The following is a 20,524-nucleotide window of genomic DNA, read 5'->3' as shown; positions in this document are numbered from 1 at the left end:
TTTCCCTCCCCAACCATTTAAAAATGCAATCATCATTCTTAGCTCATGGGCACTACTAAAACAGATGGTGACCTACAACTGGCCCATGGGCCATTGTTTGCTGATGCTGACTCAGAGAAATCACGATCACACTAGAGTTTTTTTTTTTTTTTCAGTGTGGATATCTTCCCTGTGTTTAATGTGATATAGATGAATTAAGGTTTTTTTTTTTTTCTTATGTAGCTAATTTGTCATTAAGTTCCTGGAAGTTTATTAATAAGGGATAATTCTAAGAGCATATGAATATGGAACAGAGAATCAACATAACCTCTTTTGTTGTCAGTTTTTACTCAAATTAGATATTGAATGTTACTGTGGTTATCTTCTTCTTTTACAAGATGTGCATAAAAATAAAATTACCTTACTTAATAACATGCAAAACTAAATGCTAAAGTAGTCCAACTCCAGGCAGGAGTGGATCTAACAGGCTGAAGGTGAAAAAAATTCTGACAGAAGAATAAATGGGCATTCTTTTTCATCAAAACCAAGATATGTATTATTAATATGGGGTGGCATTTATGATGTCAAAAATAAAATAAAGAGTATTTTGTGCCTTTCTCCCTATGATTCAGTGAAATACTGAAATGTAAATATCAATAATCAACTATAAAAGCAGCTTGGCTCGCCTTGATTTCAAAGCATGTAATTTAGCATCATAATGCAGTTTAAGAAAATTGCCACGCTCTACTTAGTGGTCACTAGAAATTCCAATAGTCTGAGGAGGTAGAGATCTGCATGCCAGGTTCCGAAGCAGAGAGCCAGCGCTGCCAGCCTCAGTCTCTGCTGGCGCTCAGACGTATCATTAGGAAAGAAGGAGAGAGCTGTACTGTCTGCAGATCAGCAACACAGTCATCCCAGTTTACTTAGCAATGTGCAGCTTGATAATAAATGCAATTCTCAACCTGTTTTTAATTACATCGATTTTAGAGTTAAGATAAGTGTTCTCTAGCAATCTAATTATGACATTTGACAGATTATGTTGCAAATGGCTCCAGATACTGGAAAACACTTGCATTTTGTCATGTGACCTGTGGTTGTATTCAATTGAAAATATATATTTAATCTAGGAGAGCTATATAATTGATTGAACCATTTGCAATTGCCAACATCCAACCTTCACACAATAATTCTGTGATTCAATCTATTACTGTGTATGAAATAAATTGTCTGCCTTTAAAAATATGCTACATGTTTAGCAAATATGTTTTTGTTCCAAGCTTGTCAAATAGGTAGACAATATCATGAAAAAAACTTACCATCATCAAGCATATGTCTTTCACGTCCTACAAATGACTACGTCCTCGGGGTACTTACATTCATTATATAAGTGAATAATGATCTGCTAAACATTAGTGTTGCTTCTTTCAATTTTTCTCTTTGACAAAGTGAGCTTACAATCGCCATTTGCCTCCTTTCATTCAGATTATAACAAGGTAGCCTGAATTAAAGTCATACTCTGTTTCCACCATTATCATTACAGACATTGATGGAAGCAGGTCACAGAGCTTGTGGGGCCAGTGGACACACAGACACACACCTTTCATTTGGGAGTGTTACTGAAGCTCCCAGGCAGAGCCCACCCCCTGTGGACAGGCCACCCAGTGGGGTCCTGATTACACACCTGTGCTCGTGCGGTAGGTGCCGGTGTGTGCTGGCGGCAGAGGGTCCCCCTGGCTCTGGCTGAGACTCCTCATAGGGGGCTTCTGATAGACGCGGTCTTCGTAGATGGGATCTATGTGGTGTTCTGGGGACTGCAGGGCCCGCAGCTCTGGGCCCAGGTGCCCATGTTGGCTGCTGTATGAGGCTCGAGACCCAGCTGAAACAAATTAACAGAGAGGCATCAAGGCTCAGGCGACCTCTAAACAGAACTTGATTAATCAAAGACATATTCAAAATTTTTGGACAAAATTGTTGAAATTCTCAGGAAATCAAATGAATAACATAAAATGGCAGCAATACGTCAATCTAATCAGCTTATCGGCATTACCCAGCTGCCTGGCTTTGCGACCAAACATGATCTCACTCTAAAAATGATGTTTCTGAGATAAACCCACATGGAACAAGACTGGCGAAATGCTATTTTTCTCAAAACCTAATGAATGTAGCTAGGTTCTTCACTAAAGGAATCAGGTAGATAGTCAACCCTAAAAATCTCTTATTAGCTCACAGTCCTTGCAGCTTAAATCGTACAATAGAAATCATTTTAAATGATGAGCTACAATGGCAAAGCCATCTTGATATTGTTCCTAAAAAAATGAACTAGAATTTGTTCCCATCAGCAGTATTTCCCTGGGAAAAGGATAAACCAAAATGTTTGAACTTACAACAGCTTAAATCCCCGAGAGAAGCAGATATTAAAGAAAAAGGTTTCAAGTTATATTTTCCTTTACTCTGACCCTCTTAAGTTGAAGCATTTACGTTTAGGCTGCCTCTCTCTGAAAAGCTAGGAATGATTGCCACTAACCGGTTTAATGTATAAATTGTGGCTACACATCACTTGGTAGTATTTATAAATCCTTATTTGTGTCACTTCATTGCATGGTATGGGAAGAGGTGTTGATGTGAGGCAATGCTATGGACCAGAGAACGATGAGAAGGTCTCGGAAGAAAGGAAGCCTCTGTACATCAGGAAATAAGACTTCGGGGTGGGCGAAGAGGCTGGCTTGACAGACAGGAAAGAGGACGCTGATTGAGGGCCAATATTTTATCTGAGGTACAGTCAGAACCACTGGAGCAGAAACATCAGGGGAATCATTTGCACTGGGGCAATGAGATGGCCTTGGGGCATCAAGGAGAGGTGGCATCTTCCATGTTGAATACAGAACACAGACAGGAACCAAAGGAGACAACGGCTGATTTTGGGAATGAGCCTTCAGCTACATCCTACAACTAATCCCCACATGGAGCACTGGGATTTAACTGGCAACTGTCTTTCAGCAGCCCTAGTTCAGCCTCTCCATTCTGGATTAACATGTCAGGGTGCTGGGATTCCTCGATCTTGGCCATGTCTGGACAGCTCTCCTTCCATTGTGCCTTCCTCAGGGAGCACTTCAAAGCCAAAGTCTTCAAATGCTCGATGTTAGGTCTGTTTCAGCAGGAACATATAAACTCAAAATTGTAATATTCTTGTCTAGAATATTTGAGAAAAAAAGCCATTGTACTTTTTAAATTGCCAATAGAAAAATGTTTTACTGGTATATTTAACACGGGCTACTTTAAGTACATAGAAAACAGTGTTTCTGAATAATTGGAGAAGTGGTGAGAACTCTATGAATTCAGTGTTAACAAAAACCACTGAGTATTCTGAGGAGGAGAAAGGGACAGGGCAGGCAAGTTCCTTACTTTTCTCTTTGCTGGTAATTAAATTCCGATTTAGATAGCGCTCCGATGAATGATAGATTCAAAATAACTGTTTTGCATAATTAGGTTCATTGCATCTGATTCATCAAATGCCAACGTCACTCTGAATATTATCTCAAGCTTATATTTTCCAGGAATATATTTAAGTACAACATACTTTGCGTTCCTGTTGGCAATTCTTATTCCTGAAGGTTTTGAAAATATTGCTAAGGATTTAAAAACGTAAAAATTAAAAAAAAAAAAAAAGTCATCACATCCAAATGCAGAGATAAATAAAAGTTATCCATCATTGGTACATTTAGAGTTGTTAGTTTATCATCACTCCTTTATTCTAAGCATCAAAAAACATCCAATGGTGACCAATGAGAGGATCTGCTGAACTTTTAACTGGTAATGTGGTCTTAGGGTATATGTAAAAATCTTCTTATTATATGCATTTATTTGGCATTCAGAAATTTTCATTAGTGCCATTAATCAAATTGATGACCAAGGGTGCTAGGCAAGGAGGAAGAATCTTAAGGTAAAGTCTACCTATGTGGATATCCATCTTTTGATGTGCTGATATTACTACAAATATAATAATCAAATTAACTATCTGAATAGGATACTATACTTTTTTACGTATTAGAGTGCTCTGAGTAAAACTATAAGCCCATAGTGTTTCCCTGTGTAAACGCCTGTGCAAAATACAGTTACGTATGTAAGCATTATGCATAGTTCTGAATCAGATAAGGCATTTTAAAAAGAATATGATTACACTTCTTTTTATCCACTGTGATCAAGTTTCGATTGCTCAAGGGTGGGCACAGTTATTGGCAAGAGAGACACAGAGAACTAAGGGAAAGAAAAGGGCCAAGGAAACAAAGGTTAAAGATGTCACTGCTGGCATTCATGTGTTCTGCCACCCGTGTTCAAGAAAGAACATGTTAGATCCATACGAACAAGGCCTGTTTTATTTGGGGCCATTTCAAGGAAAAAATTCTCACATAATGTTTTCTGGGAATCTGCTACAAAATGTCATTAGATGGTGTATATATTTGCTGATTCAAATAAAATGTCCTTTTGTTTAGTAGCAATTTCCTTTCATCATTATGGTCTACTTGAAAGTCAATCTCAAGCGTCACACTGGACTCAAAACGTCATTCATGAGAATTTACATCTTTGCCAGGGACTGGAACTCTGTTATTATCACAAGAAAAAATGCTGGAGAAAATTCAACTTTGTCTAAAATGTTACAGATGTCAAGGCCAAATGTTCTTGCCCATTATGCTGGTGGAGAACAATCCTGGGAACCCGGTCTTGACCAAGACCCTGCAGGATGGCAAAGTGCAACCAAAACACGGATGAGCCAAAGAGAAAAGGGGAAGTAGATCCACAGACCAGATCAACTGCCCAGATGGGTTCCCCTGCCATGACAGACATCATGTCATGCAATCATAATACCTGTGTCTATAAAGCATTTGATCAATTACTGCAACAATTCCTACATCATCCAGCATTGATGTCTCAATTTTACAATACGGTTTTGCTCTTCCTATTTCTTCTCTTCACAGGACAAAATTGGGGCCTAGAGAGCTCAGGCACTGACAGTTTTTCATATACATGCGTTTCTGAAAGTGAGCCTGAAGACTCACAGCTGAAACATGGGTACTCGGCTTACAGGCTAAGGAAGATTTCATGATGCAGGAGGACTAACGGGTACTGGAATTTCCCTACATATATTCTGTGCTGGCTGCTGCTCCTACAGGTTCAGAGAGCCCCCCCAAAACTGAGAAGGGCTTTCAAGCTGATCTAGGACTAAGCCCGAGGCATTTGCTAAGAACTACCACATATCCTGCCACAGCATCTCACAGCCATCTCTTCTTCCCCGCAGCAACAGGTGACCTGAATGGATGCTTACACAGCTCAGAATCTGCATGACTACTGACCACTTGGCTGTGGGGTTGGTGTCGGGGGAGAGAGGAAAGTGTTCAGTCCTGTGGCAGGGAGGGAGGTATGGATTCCAGGGACTCAGAGAGGTGGGCAACAGGGACCACTGGAGAAGGAAGGGGCACAAGATCTCAGACATCGCCTGCTTCTATGCTGACACATTTATTTGTTGGTTCTCATTTCCATGTATAACTACCATGAGGAATCGTGACAACATGGCTCAGCCTCAAATTCTACACGTGAAAGGTGGCCTTGGCGTGTCGGTGTTCAACAGTTTGAGGCAAACAGAAATCGTATTTAAAGTAGTAATTTTACTGCTGTTTCCTGTGTCATTTTTGCCCAAAGACCTCGAAGTAAGAATATGTGAATTCTGTCCCAGATCTGTCTCTAACTAGCTGGATAAACCCAGGAAACTCACCAAACTCTTTGAACTCCAGTTTCCTCAAGTGTAAAAACAGCGATAATAATATAAGTGGTATTGATGGAGGATCAGATGAGAGATTATGTGTGAAAGTGCCCTGCAATTGATAAAGCAACATCAAAATAGGTGTCCTCAAGCCACTGAATCTTTGAATCAATAAATTATGTCATCGCATGCAAATATATCTTTTGATTTGACAAAATAGTTGAATACCTCTTACCATAAACTATCCAAATTTCAAAAACAACTTGAAGATTTCAATTTGAAATAATCTAAACAACAGTCATTTTTCCGATAATTTTGTGAAGCATTATTGCAAAATGAGAATGTTATAGTTTTATCTTTTCTTAAAAATATGTGTGCTTTCTAATGGATTATTGTAAAAAAAAAATGCAGGAATGAATGAAGCTCCTAAGGAAAGAAAACACCGAAATGACCACAAAAAGGTGCCATCCTTTTTAGAAAGGAATAGGGCATAATTAAATCTCCAAATTGAAAATACCAAACACCTGCTAATTCAATAGGAAGCCAGTGACAGATCTCAGGGGTTCTTGACACAGAAAATAATTAATTTAATGGGCACAGAAACTGCCCAGAAATTGCACAGCTGAAAAGGGCTACATATGGCTCACCGCCTTGCGTCTTGCCTGTTCCTGTTCCACACCATGTTTTCCTTGGGTCAACAAGGCTCTGTTTTCATTTGGCCAACAAAACAATGTATTTATTATTTTTGCAATGATTTGCAACTAAATTTCCATGTACTAGATTTTACATCTATCATTTATAGGTACTAGTTAATCGCTATGGATGTATATATTCATTCAACACATTCCCCGAGTGCCTGGGAACCTCCAAGAGTTGAGGATGTCCTAGTGCTCAAGACAGACAAGGTCCTTGGCTTTGAAAATAAGTTATTACATGCAGGAGGATGGAGGAAAAGGTGTTGAAGAAAAATGAGGCAGGGCAGTGAGAAGAGAGACAAAGTGTCAGGAGGTTGTGGTGTTTGGATGGGGGATCAAGAAAGCTTTCTGACCATCTGACATTTTAGCAGAGAGCTGCAGACAGTAAGAGAATGAGCCTCACTAGAGAAAGAGCTGTATGGTTCTCAGGCAGAGGGAACCAGCAGCAGACACGAGGCGTCCCTCCAGGATTTCAGAATATACAGAGAAGTGATTTTATGTGTACTGAAACAATATTGTCTTCAAAGAAACACCAGTAAGTATATGAAATTTTTATGAGTACATACTACAATTGCTTGTACGAACAAAATGATTTTTTTAACTAAAAATTTCAAAATTTTGAAACTTCATGGCAAACACATTTTTATCAGAAGGATTTGCAGCATTCAATGGGCGATCACACAACCTTGGGAGAACTGCACAGCTGAAAATTCAGCTCCAATTACTTAGGTTCTTTTTTTTTTGGCATTTCAATTTTCATTCCTTAGAATAGGATTAATTCTCAAATCTTAGTTTATTCCTCAAAGAATCGTCTAGAAAACTTGCTGAAAATGCTGACTTCGGAATACAACCCCCAAGAGATTCCGATTAGGTCAGCCACGTGGGGATTCATCAATGTACATTTTAATGGGCACCCCCAAGCCTCCTGGTTCTAATGCCGGGATCACACCTGAGCCATCCTGTACCAAATAAAGGAGAAAAAGAGGAGATGGGCATATTTATTTTCAAAAACTAGGCATCTAATGTGTTACACCTTCCATTTATCATTTGTCACTTTATTCAGACAATTCCACTTAATACAGGTGATGCCAATTACTTTACGACATTAATAAAACAGGTCCATGCTGGTTTTTTTAAATTGGAATTCATTCATATTATTTTATTTATATACTCTGTCATTTATGGCTCTCTAATTTAATGCAAATTCACCTGCCTTTACAAAGAAATACATTTTTGTGTGTTTTCATTTTGCAGTATCAGTATAGTTTATAAGGACATACTGCCATTTAACTGGTCTCTTCAAATTTAGCACTCAGTTTCAAATGCTCATTTGCAAAGAGATGGAGGGAGAAAAAGAAGGATCTAAACAACATAGTATTCACATGGCCAGAGTGAGCAGGCTTAATGTGTTTGTGAACAGTTCTTTTATTATGAGATAAAGTGCTGTTGTACGGAGACAAAAAAGTAAATTTCTGATGATATGAAGAGAAGTCCACAATAAAATTGAGGTTTTAAAAATTGTGTAATCAGTTAATGCGTTGATAATTATTAATGAAACTACAACTTTGAAGGGCAAGAGGGAACTTCTATAGAGAAGGGTGGGGCCTGGACTGGACACCAGTTTTTCCCTTGGAAATCTACACTGCTGTTGTTCCTTTGTGGACACCCTGATCTTAGGGGTATGGCCCATGATGACAGGTCAGCATCGCTAGGCAACATGGCTTTGCAGGTAGTCAGCCTGTACTCTGTGATAGTTGATGGCTTTGAAATAGCTCTTTTCTGGACTTTGAACCTCTTAAAATGTTTGGCTTGATACCTGTTATCATGAAACTCCAGGGGGAAAAAGTGGTATCAGCATATAAACACTTTGAGATAGACCAAAACTAACATAACTTTGGTTAACATTATCTCAGAAATGTATACTAGGTAAATTGTTGAGAGGTGCAAATATTACATCTTAGATCTGAAGAATACCTCATCATAATAAAACTTATCTCAAAGGTGGCACATCAAGAAAGGTGTGCCTGAAATGCTACTTCGGGATTATCCATGAGGAACTGGGCACATTCACCTTCTTCCTTCTGAACTCTGTTTACTGAGACTGACTTGTTTTATTCTTGATTTTTGCTTTTGAACCAAAACTCCAAAATCTCCTTCCCACTCCTATGTTAATTCAAAAATTAAACCTGCTATTTCAAGGACCCCAAAATATTTCCCTATGTATTCTGAATCAAGCCTATCAACTGAATTTCATTTGCAAATGATCACTAATTTGTTGTAATTCATTTGACATCTTATATCATGCTGTTATCAATGTAAAGATAGAAGGACGCATTTCTCATATAGGTTAAGAGTCGTATTTCAGACTTAGGTTTGGAAGGAGCATTATTAATTCACATGATTTCGAAGACAAAATTGCACTGAAACCAAAAAATTTCAGTGTAACAGGCCATCTGATAATATAAAATGATCCTATTATAAATCTGTTTTTGGAAAGAAAAAAATGCCCTTCATCATATTTCATAAGTGCTAGATTTTCTTATATTATACTAACTTAGCACAGCTTTGCTGGTATTACTAATAACTTGAATACTATGCAGTCTCTGGCAGCGTACAAAACACAAAATTTGTTCCTGTAACTTTCCTGATGAGGTTTTCCGATACAATTTATTGTCATGATTAAACCTCATCATACCTTTTACAAAATGAACACTGTAAACTATTGGGACTCAAATACTTTCCAGCAAAAATAATTTAAAAGTCAAAATCACTGCCCAAGACATCACGGTAAGCATGTCCATGTGATCTCGTCCCTACAAAAGTATATGCCCCTTGTTCCTGAACTTTCTTTTTAACCACAAGCATTTATTCCCAAACGGTTAGGGAAACAGGCTTCTTTTGTTCAGTTCTTTTTGTGACAGGCAGGCATCTGGAACATAATGATAGTGGTAATGGAGTATAATGAGTAATGTGGCATCCTGTATCAAGCTTTGCACTTTTACTTTCAGTGGACGGTTGTTCTTCCTCTCTAGTGAAATGGATGGAGTGTAATACCCCACCCCTCATGCACGGCTCCAACTTAACGAAGAACCAGTAGGAACCTATGGCTAAGCTGGTATTTGGTAATAGTGAAACATACGAAGTACACAGGGATGGTTTGACATGTGTAACCAATATCTGTTTTGGGTTTCCTATCTCACGGGAAATAGAAAGTAGCACCAAATTTACTAGCCATGTATTTTGGTGTTTTTCAAAATGCCACAGGCATATCAATGCCCTAACTGGAATGCAGGTTCTGGCTCAGTGGATTCGAGGAAGGGCCTGAGGTTCTTCATTTCCAGCAAGTTCTCAGGCAATGCTGGCATTGCTGGTCCGCGGACCACCCTTTGAGAAGCCAGGACATGTTTGTCTAGCTATGAATACATACCTGGTCACTAGGAGCCCCGGAGACAGACCATCAATGCCATGGTCTCTCCTGTCTCAGTGCTAGGATTATGGGTGTGATCCACTGTGCCCAGAACCCCTGCTTTGTTAGGCAAACACAAGTGGCTTCGAGAAAGGCACAGGTCAAGAGTATAGCTAGACACTAGCAATGCAGGTGCTCATGCGCCTGGGCTCTGCAAGTACAAGCTGTGCTGGCCGTGTATCAGCTGCTGCAGAGTGACTGATCTTAGCTACAGTTGGCCGGGCCCCACACCACGGGGACTTCAAAGGCCTTAATGAGTAGGATAGCTGGGGCAAGAGTCACTTCTAGTGGGGAAAGAACATCTTTCCATTTCCAGGGTGGACGTTTTTTAAGACGGTACTTGTTGCCCCTTGTTCCTGTACTCTTTGTAACCAAAAACATTTATTCCCAAACTGTTAGGAAAACAGGCTTCTCACTACGTTGTCCAAGCTGGTCTCAAACTCCTGAGCTCAAGTGATCCTCACACTTCAGTCTCTCCAGTAGCTGGGACTACAGGGGACTGGCCACCATGTCTGGGTCAGGGTGGATTTTTTAGACATGGGTGGGCTGGAACATTTTTGCTATGATTACGGTGTTTCTTGGGTGCTTCTGGAGAGGCAAGTATCTAGGTTCCTTGCATTGCCACAATACACACATATGTAAGGATAGCTCAGGGCCTCTCAACCCTGAAAGAACATGCATGGCATTTGTCTGGGAGACTTTTTAAAGAGGAGCAACGCTGTGACAGGTGCACTCCAGACCAGGACCTCAGGGGAGGGGCCCAGGGAATGGAAGAGCTCAAACAATCTCCAGGTGTCTCTAAGAAGCATCCAAGCTCTGGATGGCTAGGGGTCAAACTAGTAGATTTGGGGCTAGATGTAGGATCTTGAGAAGCATGTGTCAAGGTTTGGTCCTCAACAGACCCTTTAAGGCTGGAGCTTCAGAATATCCCCAGAAATATCAATTCCTGAAAGTGAGGGAAGGAAGGAACCTCTTCTTAGATGAGGTTTTAGTGTTGAAAGTTTGCGGGTATCTTTAAAAGTAGAGGCTGCTTTTTGCCCCTAGCATGCTACACCTAGGGGCATGTCCCTAGCATGCCTCCTGCTGGGAAGTCCCTGGGAGGTCACAGGTTGTGGCCAGGCATAGATGGCAGGACATTTCCTGCCTCTGCCTTTTCCCTTTCCTTCTGCAGGTCTCTGGGCTGTAGTGTGATGTCTGAGGAGGGTGGGGTCAGTGCTGTGACAACCATGTGTGTCTTGTGAACTCTTGCTGTGAAGAACTACGGTAGTCATACCCTTTGAGTGAGAGACAGTCCTGACTGAAGATAGGGAAAAGACCCCTAGAAAGACTCTACCCAGGCACCCTAAACCCTTCTCAGCTGAGACCAGGTAGAATAGGAAATTATGGAGTGATCAAAATTTGGAATTTGTAATATCTTTGTACAGAAGAGCAACATAATTTGACTTCAGACTTGTAACAGAAGTCTTTTGACATAAGCATGCAAAGAAATTTAATCTGTGAAGGTTAATTTTTACCCGGGAGAAGCCTTGTACTTAAGATTTGTTTCAAGCTACTTCTCGTCCCTGGGAGTAGCTTTTGGCAGCTACTGGGAGGAGTGGGTCCAGAGTCTTCATTACCAGAAACTTCTGATTGTCCTGATCAACTACAGATGCAGGGCAATCTATGACTTGGTACTTTATTAATTAGTCACTTACCAGAGTTTTAATGGCCATATTCACACAGATATTCTTCCTTACCAACGAGTGGCATTTTATTTCTCAACAGCTGCGTCTCAGTACCCCATCAGCGCAATATTCCAACAGTGCATCTGGAGTCTGGCTTCCAGACCTCATTATTACGGATCATTATGAATATTTCCATGGAAATAATCCAGAACAAGGTGCTCCCAATCTACTTTTGTTGTTGTTGTTGTTACATCAAGATGCAAAGCAGGCCAGACCTGTGGGCTGAAGCTTCAGGGAGCCCAGAAGTCTCCATTCTGCTTTCCAGAGTGCTGACTGCTGTGGGAACTAAGCTAAGTGTTCACTTTTGATTGTGTGGCTTCTGCCCATCAAAGGGGTACAGATGAACTTTTCAAGGTATGAACTAGAATAAGCTTAACAGGCAAGAATAGGATTAAACATGCAGTTGTCTTTGTAAATGGGTTCAATATTTTGAAAAACATGTAAACTAAGATGTTTTACATCTCAACATCCTAAACAGAGGCCTTTTTCCTCAGATTGTGTAAGATAGATAGGTCATAGGTAGGCTGCACAAATTCCCTTTAAACAATTAGACATTTAGCTTCTAAAATGCAAATTTAAAATGTACTCTCCCCATATCATTTTTCTACTGTATCTTTCACCAACACTCACAGAATGACCTCTGTCATAACTCCAGAAGAAAAAGACACCCTAACTCTCAACACAATTTAAAGGGAGGAAACGACAAACAGCCTCACAGATCAGTAATTCTCTGTACTTACATTTTATAACCTCTCTATATCAACATTTTACTAATTTTTATTATTTTGTTCAACATAATATTCAGCACGTATAAAACGAGTTGGAGAAGAGAGGAAGTCTGTTGTGTAATCAACAGTTCTAAGGAGAACTCAAATTTTCCTTTGATTCTTTTCCTCTCAAAAGCTTTAATATGTGTGCGTGTGCACTTATATTTTAAAGATCAATTATTTATTGGGTTATGTACATATAATAATCATTTGAATAGCAGTTGTATTCATTAAAACATTAATTTTCTAATTCAATACAAAACTGATGAAACCAATCTATAGCTAAAATTCTCCCACCTCCTTTTTCAAATGTTATCATTATCCAGAGAATATACTGTTAAACAAACAACTGGTATGGTACCCTAGTGATGTTAGTGATGCTTTCTAGTACAGAAAGTCAATTTGTTTTGACTACATACAGTAAATATTATATATCTGAAAAAAGCTTCCAAGTTGGGGGAAGGGGACTGTTTTTGGTCATGTGAATAACAACAAGCGAACTGACTACCAGGGTCTAAATGTTTGTGCTCTCCTCGCCCCTCAATTCTTAGGCTGAAAGCTAACACCCAATGTGATGGTGTGAATCTGCCAGCACCTTGGTTTTGGACTTTCCAGCCTCCAGAACTAGGTGAAATAAATCTCTGTTGTTTGTAAGTTACACAATTTATGATATTTTTTATAGCAACCTAAACAGACTAAGACCCTGACTCAGCCACAGAAAAAACTGTGGCATTATCTGCTTCTAACCAGCTGAGCTTAAGACCTGAATGATAAATGCCTTTGTGTGTGTGTGTTCATATATGTGTGTGTGTCTGCGTGTGTGTATTTCTTATTCTAAAGAGAAATAAATACTGACTTCCCTTTTCTACATCAATTTTCTATTTTGGTCTCTCTTTTTCATGCCACTAATTCTTTCCAATTCCTCAGTAATCTTTGATAATTTATCATATTTGAGAAAGAAAAACCCAGTGACAGCTTCTTTCCACAGTGTCAAGGGCAGCATTTGCCACTGTGCATTCTTGAGTTAGAATTTCTGGAGGGGAAGGCAGGGCATTCAGACTGGCAGTCTTCCTTCAGAATGAGTGGTGGGGGTTCGGGGAGCAGTCCCGACTTCCTTACCACTCCATACGACTGTACTATCTAATTTAAACCAGCATCTGTAACAGAAGTCTCGAAGTTTCTTCAAGAGAACACCTCTTAGAGTAAGCACTGGCTACAGGGTCACCATTCTGGTAGGAGAGATGTTTGTCAGGGGGTGCCAACTTAGAACTGTCTTGAACGCTGACTTTCAAGTAATCCCTCCATCTTCAGCCCATCTCTCCCCAGGCCCACCCCCTCAAGCTCGGCTCTGACCCTTGGGCCTGTCCAGGAATTCACAGAAGACAGCCGACCCACCTCCAAAGTCCAGACAGCTCATCCTCAAAAGACAACACTCCTATATTTTAATTGTTTGTCACTCTACTTTCTAGAAATTTTTCACTTGGCTTGCTTGTTGGCGACACTGAAACCCTGGTCTCTGTGGTTTCGTGTCTCTCTCTCTCTCTCTCTCTTTCTTGAGAAGGACGCTTGCTCTGTGCCCAGATTGGAGTGCAATGACACGATCTCGGCTCACTGCAACCTCTGCCTCCTGGGTTCAAGCAATGCTTCCGCCTCAGCCTCCTGAGTAGCTGGGATTACAGGTATGTGCCACCACACCTGGCTAATTTTTTGTATTTTAGTAGAGACAGGGTTTCACCATGTTGGTCAGGCTGGTCTCGAACTCCTGACCTCATGATCTGCTCCCCCCACCCCCAAAGTGCTGGGATTACAGGTGTGAGCCACTGCGCCCAGCCTCTGTGTTTTTGTCTCTTTTGTGACTTCATTCCCTATTGTATTCCTGTACTTTTATTTTCTGAGGTGTCTGGAAAATAGGGGAAACAACGAGTGGGCAGAGGATGCTATCTTGAACAATTATCTTAGGTAGTTTTCATTTTTTTAGGGCATGTTTTCTCAGTTAAAGCATAATCAAAATCATATAAAAGAAATAATATTAGAAAAGCTTTCACAGAATTCTATACAAAGATGCCACTTTCCTACCAAAGAACAAAAAAAGGGTCTCTTTACCGCCACTTGATTTACAAGGCTGCTATGAGGTAGGAAAAGAAGGGTAGGTATTAACTTCTGTGAAGGAAACAAAAATGAAAGACACCAGGAAGACCTTTTGGGCCACCTAGCCATCCCAACTCTTAGTTCTGGGCTGAGGCACTAACTTGCCATATGGCAGTGTTAAAATTGCACTGTTTCCACTTCAGTTTGACCTGGACATCAGTTGGATAGAAATTGGATAGGAAGGTAAGTTGAATAGAGGTGCTATATCAAATGAATGTACAAAAGAAATGTTTGATTACCATTTCTGCGAGTTCCAGACCTGTAGGCCGATGAACGCTATTAGACTGGGCTTAGCATATACAGAGGATGGAAGGTTTGCTGAAGAGGTTTCATGTCTGCCTTCCTGGGAGGTGAGGAATTCCAGAGAGATGAGCTTGCACGAAGCCACTGAGGAATGGATTCCCTACTATAACATGGGGTCCCAGAATTCCAGAGGGTAAGTGGCTGGCTGAATAACTGCTTTGTTGGTGGAAGCAGGAGATGGTTGGTGTGTGGATTTCACTCCCCAAGTGTGTGGGGGTGTAGGATGCAAGAATGCACCACGCAGAAGGGAGACCGACATTGCATTGATTTTAAAGATGGCCGGGGCAGGCACTGGGTTCCTAATGCTTATGAGGAAGGGGCTGGAGCCCCGAGGCATGGCCAGAAGGGAAGGCAATGAGTCGCTGTCATTAGGAGAGTGCCCAGTTAGGTCTAGTTCGAAAGAACCCACGGAAGCTCCAGTTGAGAGCAAGTCAGCCTTAACTACCTTTAAAAGGTTAAAGTTGATTGACATCACAGGTTGATCATATTCTAATTAGTATATCTACACTGGAATTTTTTTTTTAACTTTAAGTGCTGGTGGGAAAATCTAAATATCTAGCACTAGAGTGAGCAGAACGTTCATGAGAACTGTGCAATGCTTGTCCACAGCACAGGAAGATCAGCTTTCCAAAATGAATTGAAAGGAGCAGCAGAAGCCAGATACCAAGTTGCATTTTGACCCCATCCCGGGAGCCCTGGCCTAAACAAACTCGCTCATTACCCTAGTAGACTTCACAAGTCCTTTGCGAACCTCACTGCAGAGACTGCAAAGCTTTCATCTAGGATTAGACTCTTTTTTTTCTTTTTTCTTCCTTATATAAAGTGTACCTGGAAGCCTTAACCACTCAGGGGATGGGTCTGAAATCTCTAAACAGTAAAGATTCAGCGTTTACAGTGCACAATCCACTCTAAATACTGAGTTTTAGGTCCATTTGAATGGGGGACAAGTTAGACACGCCTTGACCAAACTCCTCTCCATATTAGGTCAATTTTGATCAAAATCATTGGTTAAGAGTCTCCATTTCATTCATTTCAATTTTACCTCAAAATAAGTTTCTGATGTTTGACTTAACTTTAATGCATATTTACAACTCGTATTTCTTTTCAAAACAGGATTAATTTAGCTATAAATCCCCAAAGTGAAAGGATTATGTCATTTTCTTTGTAAAAGTGAACAAAAATTGGTACCGATGAAGTTACAGTCACACATTCAATAGGATGTTGACAATTTTTTTTAGATATTATTATTACTTTCTTGAAAATGAGTCACTTAAATAAGCTGAAAACTTATATTGCATTTCTACATCCTTCGTGTTTTTCTCCACTGACACAAAAATATACTACCTCTAACTATGCATCACGTACATTTAAGACTACAGAGATTCTGGGGTCAAAGCGACATAGGTTCATATCACATCCCTGTCATTTCTAGACAAGTAACTTTGGGCAAGCGTACTGTTTGGGCAAACATTCTAGTTTTCAAATCTGTAGAATGGGGGTAAAAATCATGTCTGCCTCATTAAGTTGCTAGAGACTACATGAGATTTCTTAAAATAATACATTTAATTCTTAATTTATAAAAAAAATTAAATTAACCAAACTTTGGGTCAGGAAAAAATAGAAAAAGTAGGTTATGTCGCTGACTAGCCTTTTTTCTCAACCATTTATAAGTGATAATTTTTGTATTGTCCCATTTCAGAACAAACGAGAACGAGTTTTAAGAAGCAGTGGAGGACTATTTCAGTGGCTTCCAAAGTGATTCCCTGCCCATTTTTTCTTTGTAATTCCAGCCTCCACATACTTCCCAGAACAAAGTTTCTAACAAGCAAATATGACTATGTCAGTTGTCTGCTGGACGGATAAAATGCTAAGCCCATTACGGTGGGATGCAGCAGCCTTACCTCCCTCTGCACCTTCATGTCTCACCACTCCTACCACTCTGTCTTTGCTCAAGAAACACTGAGCTGCTGGTTATCTTCCCCTGCCTCCCTGCACCCCCCACACACCCTCTCAACTCTGACTTTGTTCTGGCTACTGTTCTTTCTAGTTGCTCCTTTACAGCTTTGCTCTGGGACCGCCTCATCGAGGAAGCATGCCGGGTGCACACTGAACCCCACTGCAAGATGCTCCGCTAGGATGCTCCCATAGTAACTAGCTTCTATTTCACTCTGCACTGGGTTTAAAACTGACCAGTCCTGTGTCTAGTCTGAAGGTAGGTCTCTTGAAACCAGGGGTTATGCCTCACTCATCTGCATATGCCCAACACAGACACTGACATGTTTTGGGATTCAATAAACCTGCTCTATGTTTGAAGCAAAGATGGATGACTTCTTCCTTGCACACCCAAGGTAGCGTGGTAGGTATTACTTAGGTTAATACCAGTTAACTTCTATTGAGCCAGAAAACGTGCTGGTACTTTACATACGTTACATTATTTATGTAACGTATGTAAAGTACATTATTTATGTAACATATGTAAAGTACAAGGCCTCTCAGACTTGGCCTTCCACTCCCACCTCGCTGACCTCAAGTCATGTGTTTGCTCTTGTTCTCTCTGATTAACCCCCTGGTCTCCTTGCTACTCAGCAAACATATCAGACACACCCCCATTTATAAGCCCTTGAACTTGCTGTTCCTCCTGCTTAGAAAACCTTCTCCCAGATAGTCATAGGGCCAGTTCACTCACCTATGTGAGGACAGATTCAAAGTTACCTTCTGTATAAGTACTGTGTACTAACTAATGGCATCACTGGAAACCAAAAAACAAACTACTGCGTACTATGCTCAGTACCTGGGTGACAGGATCACCTGTACTCCAAACCTCAGCATCATGCAATATACCCAGCTAACAAACCCAGAGAGGTACCCCCTGAATCTAAAATTAAAGTTGGAAATTATATATTAAAAAGTCCCTTCCTAATTAGAGCCTTCCCTGCCCATCTATCAAAAGTATTTTCATAATTTTCTGTCTTCCTCATTTGAAACAAGGCCAGGGATTTGGGTTGATACTTCAACCCTGGCAGTACATAAAAGGTGCTTAAAGGTAATTATCAAAGGTAGACACGTGCAGTGGCTCAGGCCTATAATCCTAGCACTTTGAGAGGCCAAAGCGGGCAGATCACTTGAGGTCAGGAGGTTGAGACTGGCCTGGCCAACATGGTGAAACCCAGTCTCTACAAAACATACAAAAATTAGCTAGGTAGAGGGGCAGGCACCTGTAATCCCAGCTATTGGGAGGCTGAGGCGGGAGAACTGCGTGAACTCAGGAGGTGGATGTTGCAGTGAGCCAAGATCGCACCACTGCACTCCAGCCTGAGCAACGAACAGAGTGAGACTCTGTGTGTGTGTGTGTGTGTGTGTGTGTGTGTACAGAATGATGGATTAGTGAAAGTCACTACTTATCCTGTATCCACCCTTCCTAGTCATCAGTGACAAATCTCTAAAATCACAACCCCGAAATTCCAAAAGCTGTTTTGCCATCGTGACCTAACTGTGCTCTTTCAACTAGCAAACCAAGTAGCTCCCAACTTCACAACACCTCAAATGGTATCAAGCAAACCAAATAAGGCACGGGGGTCTCGGAGTTCCAATATTCCTAATCTCTCAGAAGCACAGGGTTTGTCCCTTATACCTTACCTGGGCCACAGTGTAACCCAAGTGCAACACAAGTTATTTTTACAATGTACTTTTACAGCCCCTTCTTGGACGCAATGATAGGAGCTGTTGGCTCTATTCAGCTCCATTCACCCTCCCCTAACCTCTCCACAGGTATCTTCAGCCATGTGGTCACCCTCTCGATTGCTACTGAAATGATAGAGTAGAACATGCAAAAGTCTACACATATCACCCGTGGGAGAAAGAACTGGAAGCTAAGACTCCTGATTTCTTTCATGAGGTAAGTATAAGAAATGAAATGGCCTATAGTAGGCCACCTGGACACCCGGCACCTCAGTCTGCTCTTCTCTGTGGTGGTGGGCATGGCTGAGAAGGGTGTCATGGAGTCTCATAAGAACTCTACCCATCTCCCACTTCTTGACATGATCTGGTAACTTATTTTACAGAATTATATACATGAAGTTTCAGTACATGTTCCCCCGCCCCCTTTTCTAAGCAGATCGCTACTCCTGAGTCCCTACAGCATAAAGATTTTGGTACTCACACTTGGTTGGCACTAATAATTGTCTACCTCAAAAATTCTATTTAAGAGAGAGAGGCAGTGAGTGAGAGAATATTTTCATTTCAGTAAATGTAGCTAGCACAATTTTGTGGGCAGCGGCACTCCAGCCTGAATCCTGTCAGTCCAGGCCAGTCCACACTGGCAATTACTGTGCTGAATTAAAGAAGCCCTTGGCCACCTGCCTTGTGCATGCAACAGGTTCCTTTTTTCAAATCCTATTTATCTTCACAGTCATCTATTTGTGTCAAGAAAGGAAGCATATGAGCACAGCATCTGTTACTAGAGTGACACAATTACCAAATACTTCTCTAAGGGAAAAAAATTCACAATAAATCCGGGTTAGTTGTCAGGTGTTTCAGAAGACAAAACATTAGTCTTTCAATCATGGTGTCTTGTTTAAGCTGAGCATATGGTGCTAACAGCAGAGAGGCACCAGCTCAGCCTGGTCGCTGACGGGCATAACGACCACAGAAATGTCACCTCCTCTAAATTGGCAGAGGAAAGCAGGTTTGTCTCCCCCAACCCAGCCCCTCCCTCTCTGTAATAAAGCAGGTACAAATTCAAGGGACTTCATCATTGCTGACTTTGTCCCAAGTGTTAGGACCCAAGTACATCCAATGGCAGGTATGGGAGAGTCCAGTAGTTTTCCCAATAACTAATTTAGCAAAGATGTAAATAAATTCCAGCCACAACAAAAGGGTAATAATTTAAGGCAATTCATTATTCGTTATTTCCCCACTACCATTGAAAACTATGTAAGCTGAACGTCTAATTTGGGAAAATCCCTTACTTTTTCCACAATGAAATGGAGACAACTAAAGGTGACCCTGTCAATATTGCAAATGTTACTTGTTTTGCTTTTTTCTGGATACCATTAACAGGTCTATGGAATGCTTTCCTAAATGTGTATTACTTTTATGATTTAGTCTTTAGACTGGGGAGAGGGCAGAGAGAGAAGAGAGGAGAGAAGAGAGTGAGACAGGTGTTAGAGATGGAGACACCACATTACTCCCCAAGAGAAGTCACTGACAAACTGTAGGCAAGATACTGACTTGTCCCAGGGAAGCCCTGGCGTTCTCTATCTCCTGTCACTACTGCAACCTGGCCGACAGCGCTCCCGGCTTCGCTTCTGCTCTAGCCGGCTGCTGCCTCCGCGCCCCCGCCACGCGCCCAGGTGAGCCGCGCCAGGTGGCAGCGAGCCTTTACCTGCCAGGCTGCCCGGCCTCTGGAGGGTGGCCGTGGCATACAGCTCCTGCGAGTGCTTGCTGTACTGCTCGGACGCGTGGACCAGGCGCTTGGTGGGCGACAGGGTGGCGTACGTGCCGATGGTGGAGCTCAGCTGGTGGATGGGCGAGGAGGAGATGGTGGACTGCACGGTGGGGGGCGAGGTCACACGGATCGGGGACAGGCCGGCCGAGGACACGACGATGTTGATGGGCGAGCTGGTGCTGTAGGACTTGGCCAGGCGGCTGGGCGACTGCTTGGGCGAGGAGCCGCGCGGCGCGGCGTA

At 41.4% G+C, this 20,524-nt stretch overlaps 1 protein-coding gene across 4 annotated transcripts in view; it reads right to left on the bottom strand.

Moving 5' to 3' along the window:
* The window catches only part of CTNND2 (catenin (cadherin-associated protein), delta 2), a 935,009-nt gene that overhangs the window by 384,380 nt on the left and 530,105 nt on the right, over positions 1-20,524 (bottom strand). For 3 of the 4 annotated variants that reach the window (XM_011951767.1, XM_011951770.1, XM_011951769.1), the window contains one exon: positions 1,661-1,855. In XM_011951767.1, coding sequence (XP_011807157.1) covers positions 1,661-1,855 — 195 coding nt within the window. Of the gene's footprint in view, positions 1-1,660; positions 1,856-20,066; positions 20,328-20,524 lie in introns of those variants that run through there. The other variant, XM_011951771.1, reaches the window with a different exon arrangement.

The sequence above is a fragment of the Colobus angolensis genome, unplaced genomic scaffold (assembly GCF_000951035.1).
Source record: "Colobus angolensis palliatus isolate OR3802 unplaced genomic scaffold, Cang.pa_1.0 Scaffold327, whole genome shotgun sequence".
Lineage (NCBI taxonomy): Eukaryota > Metazoa > Chordata > Mammalia > Primates > Cercopithecidae > Colobus > Colobus angolensis.
Note: the sequence above shows the minus strand (reverse complement) of the source record. Positions and strands in the feature narration are given on the sequence as shown.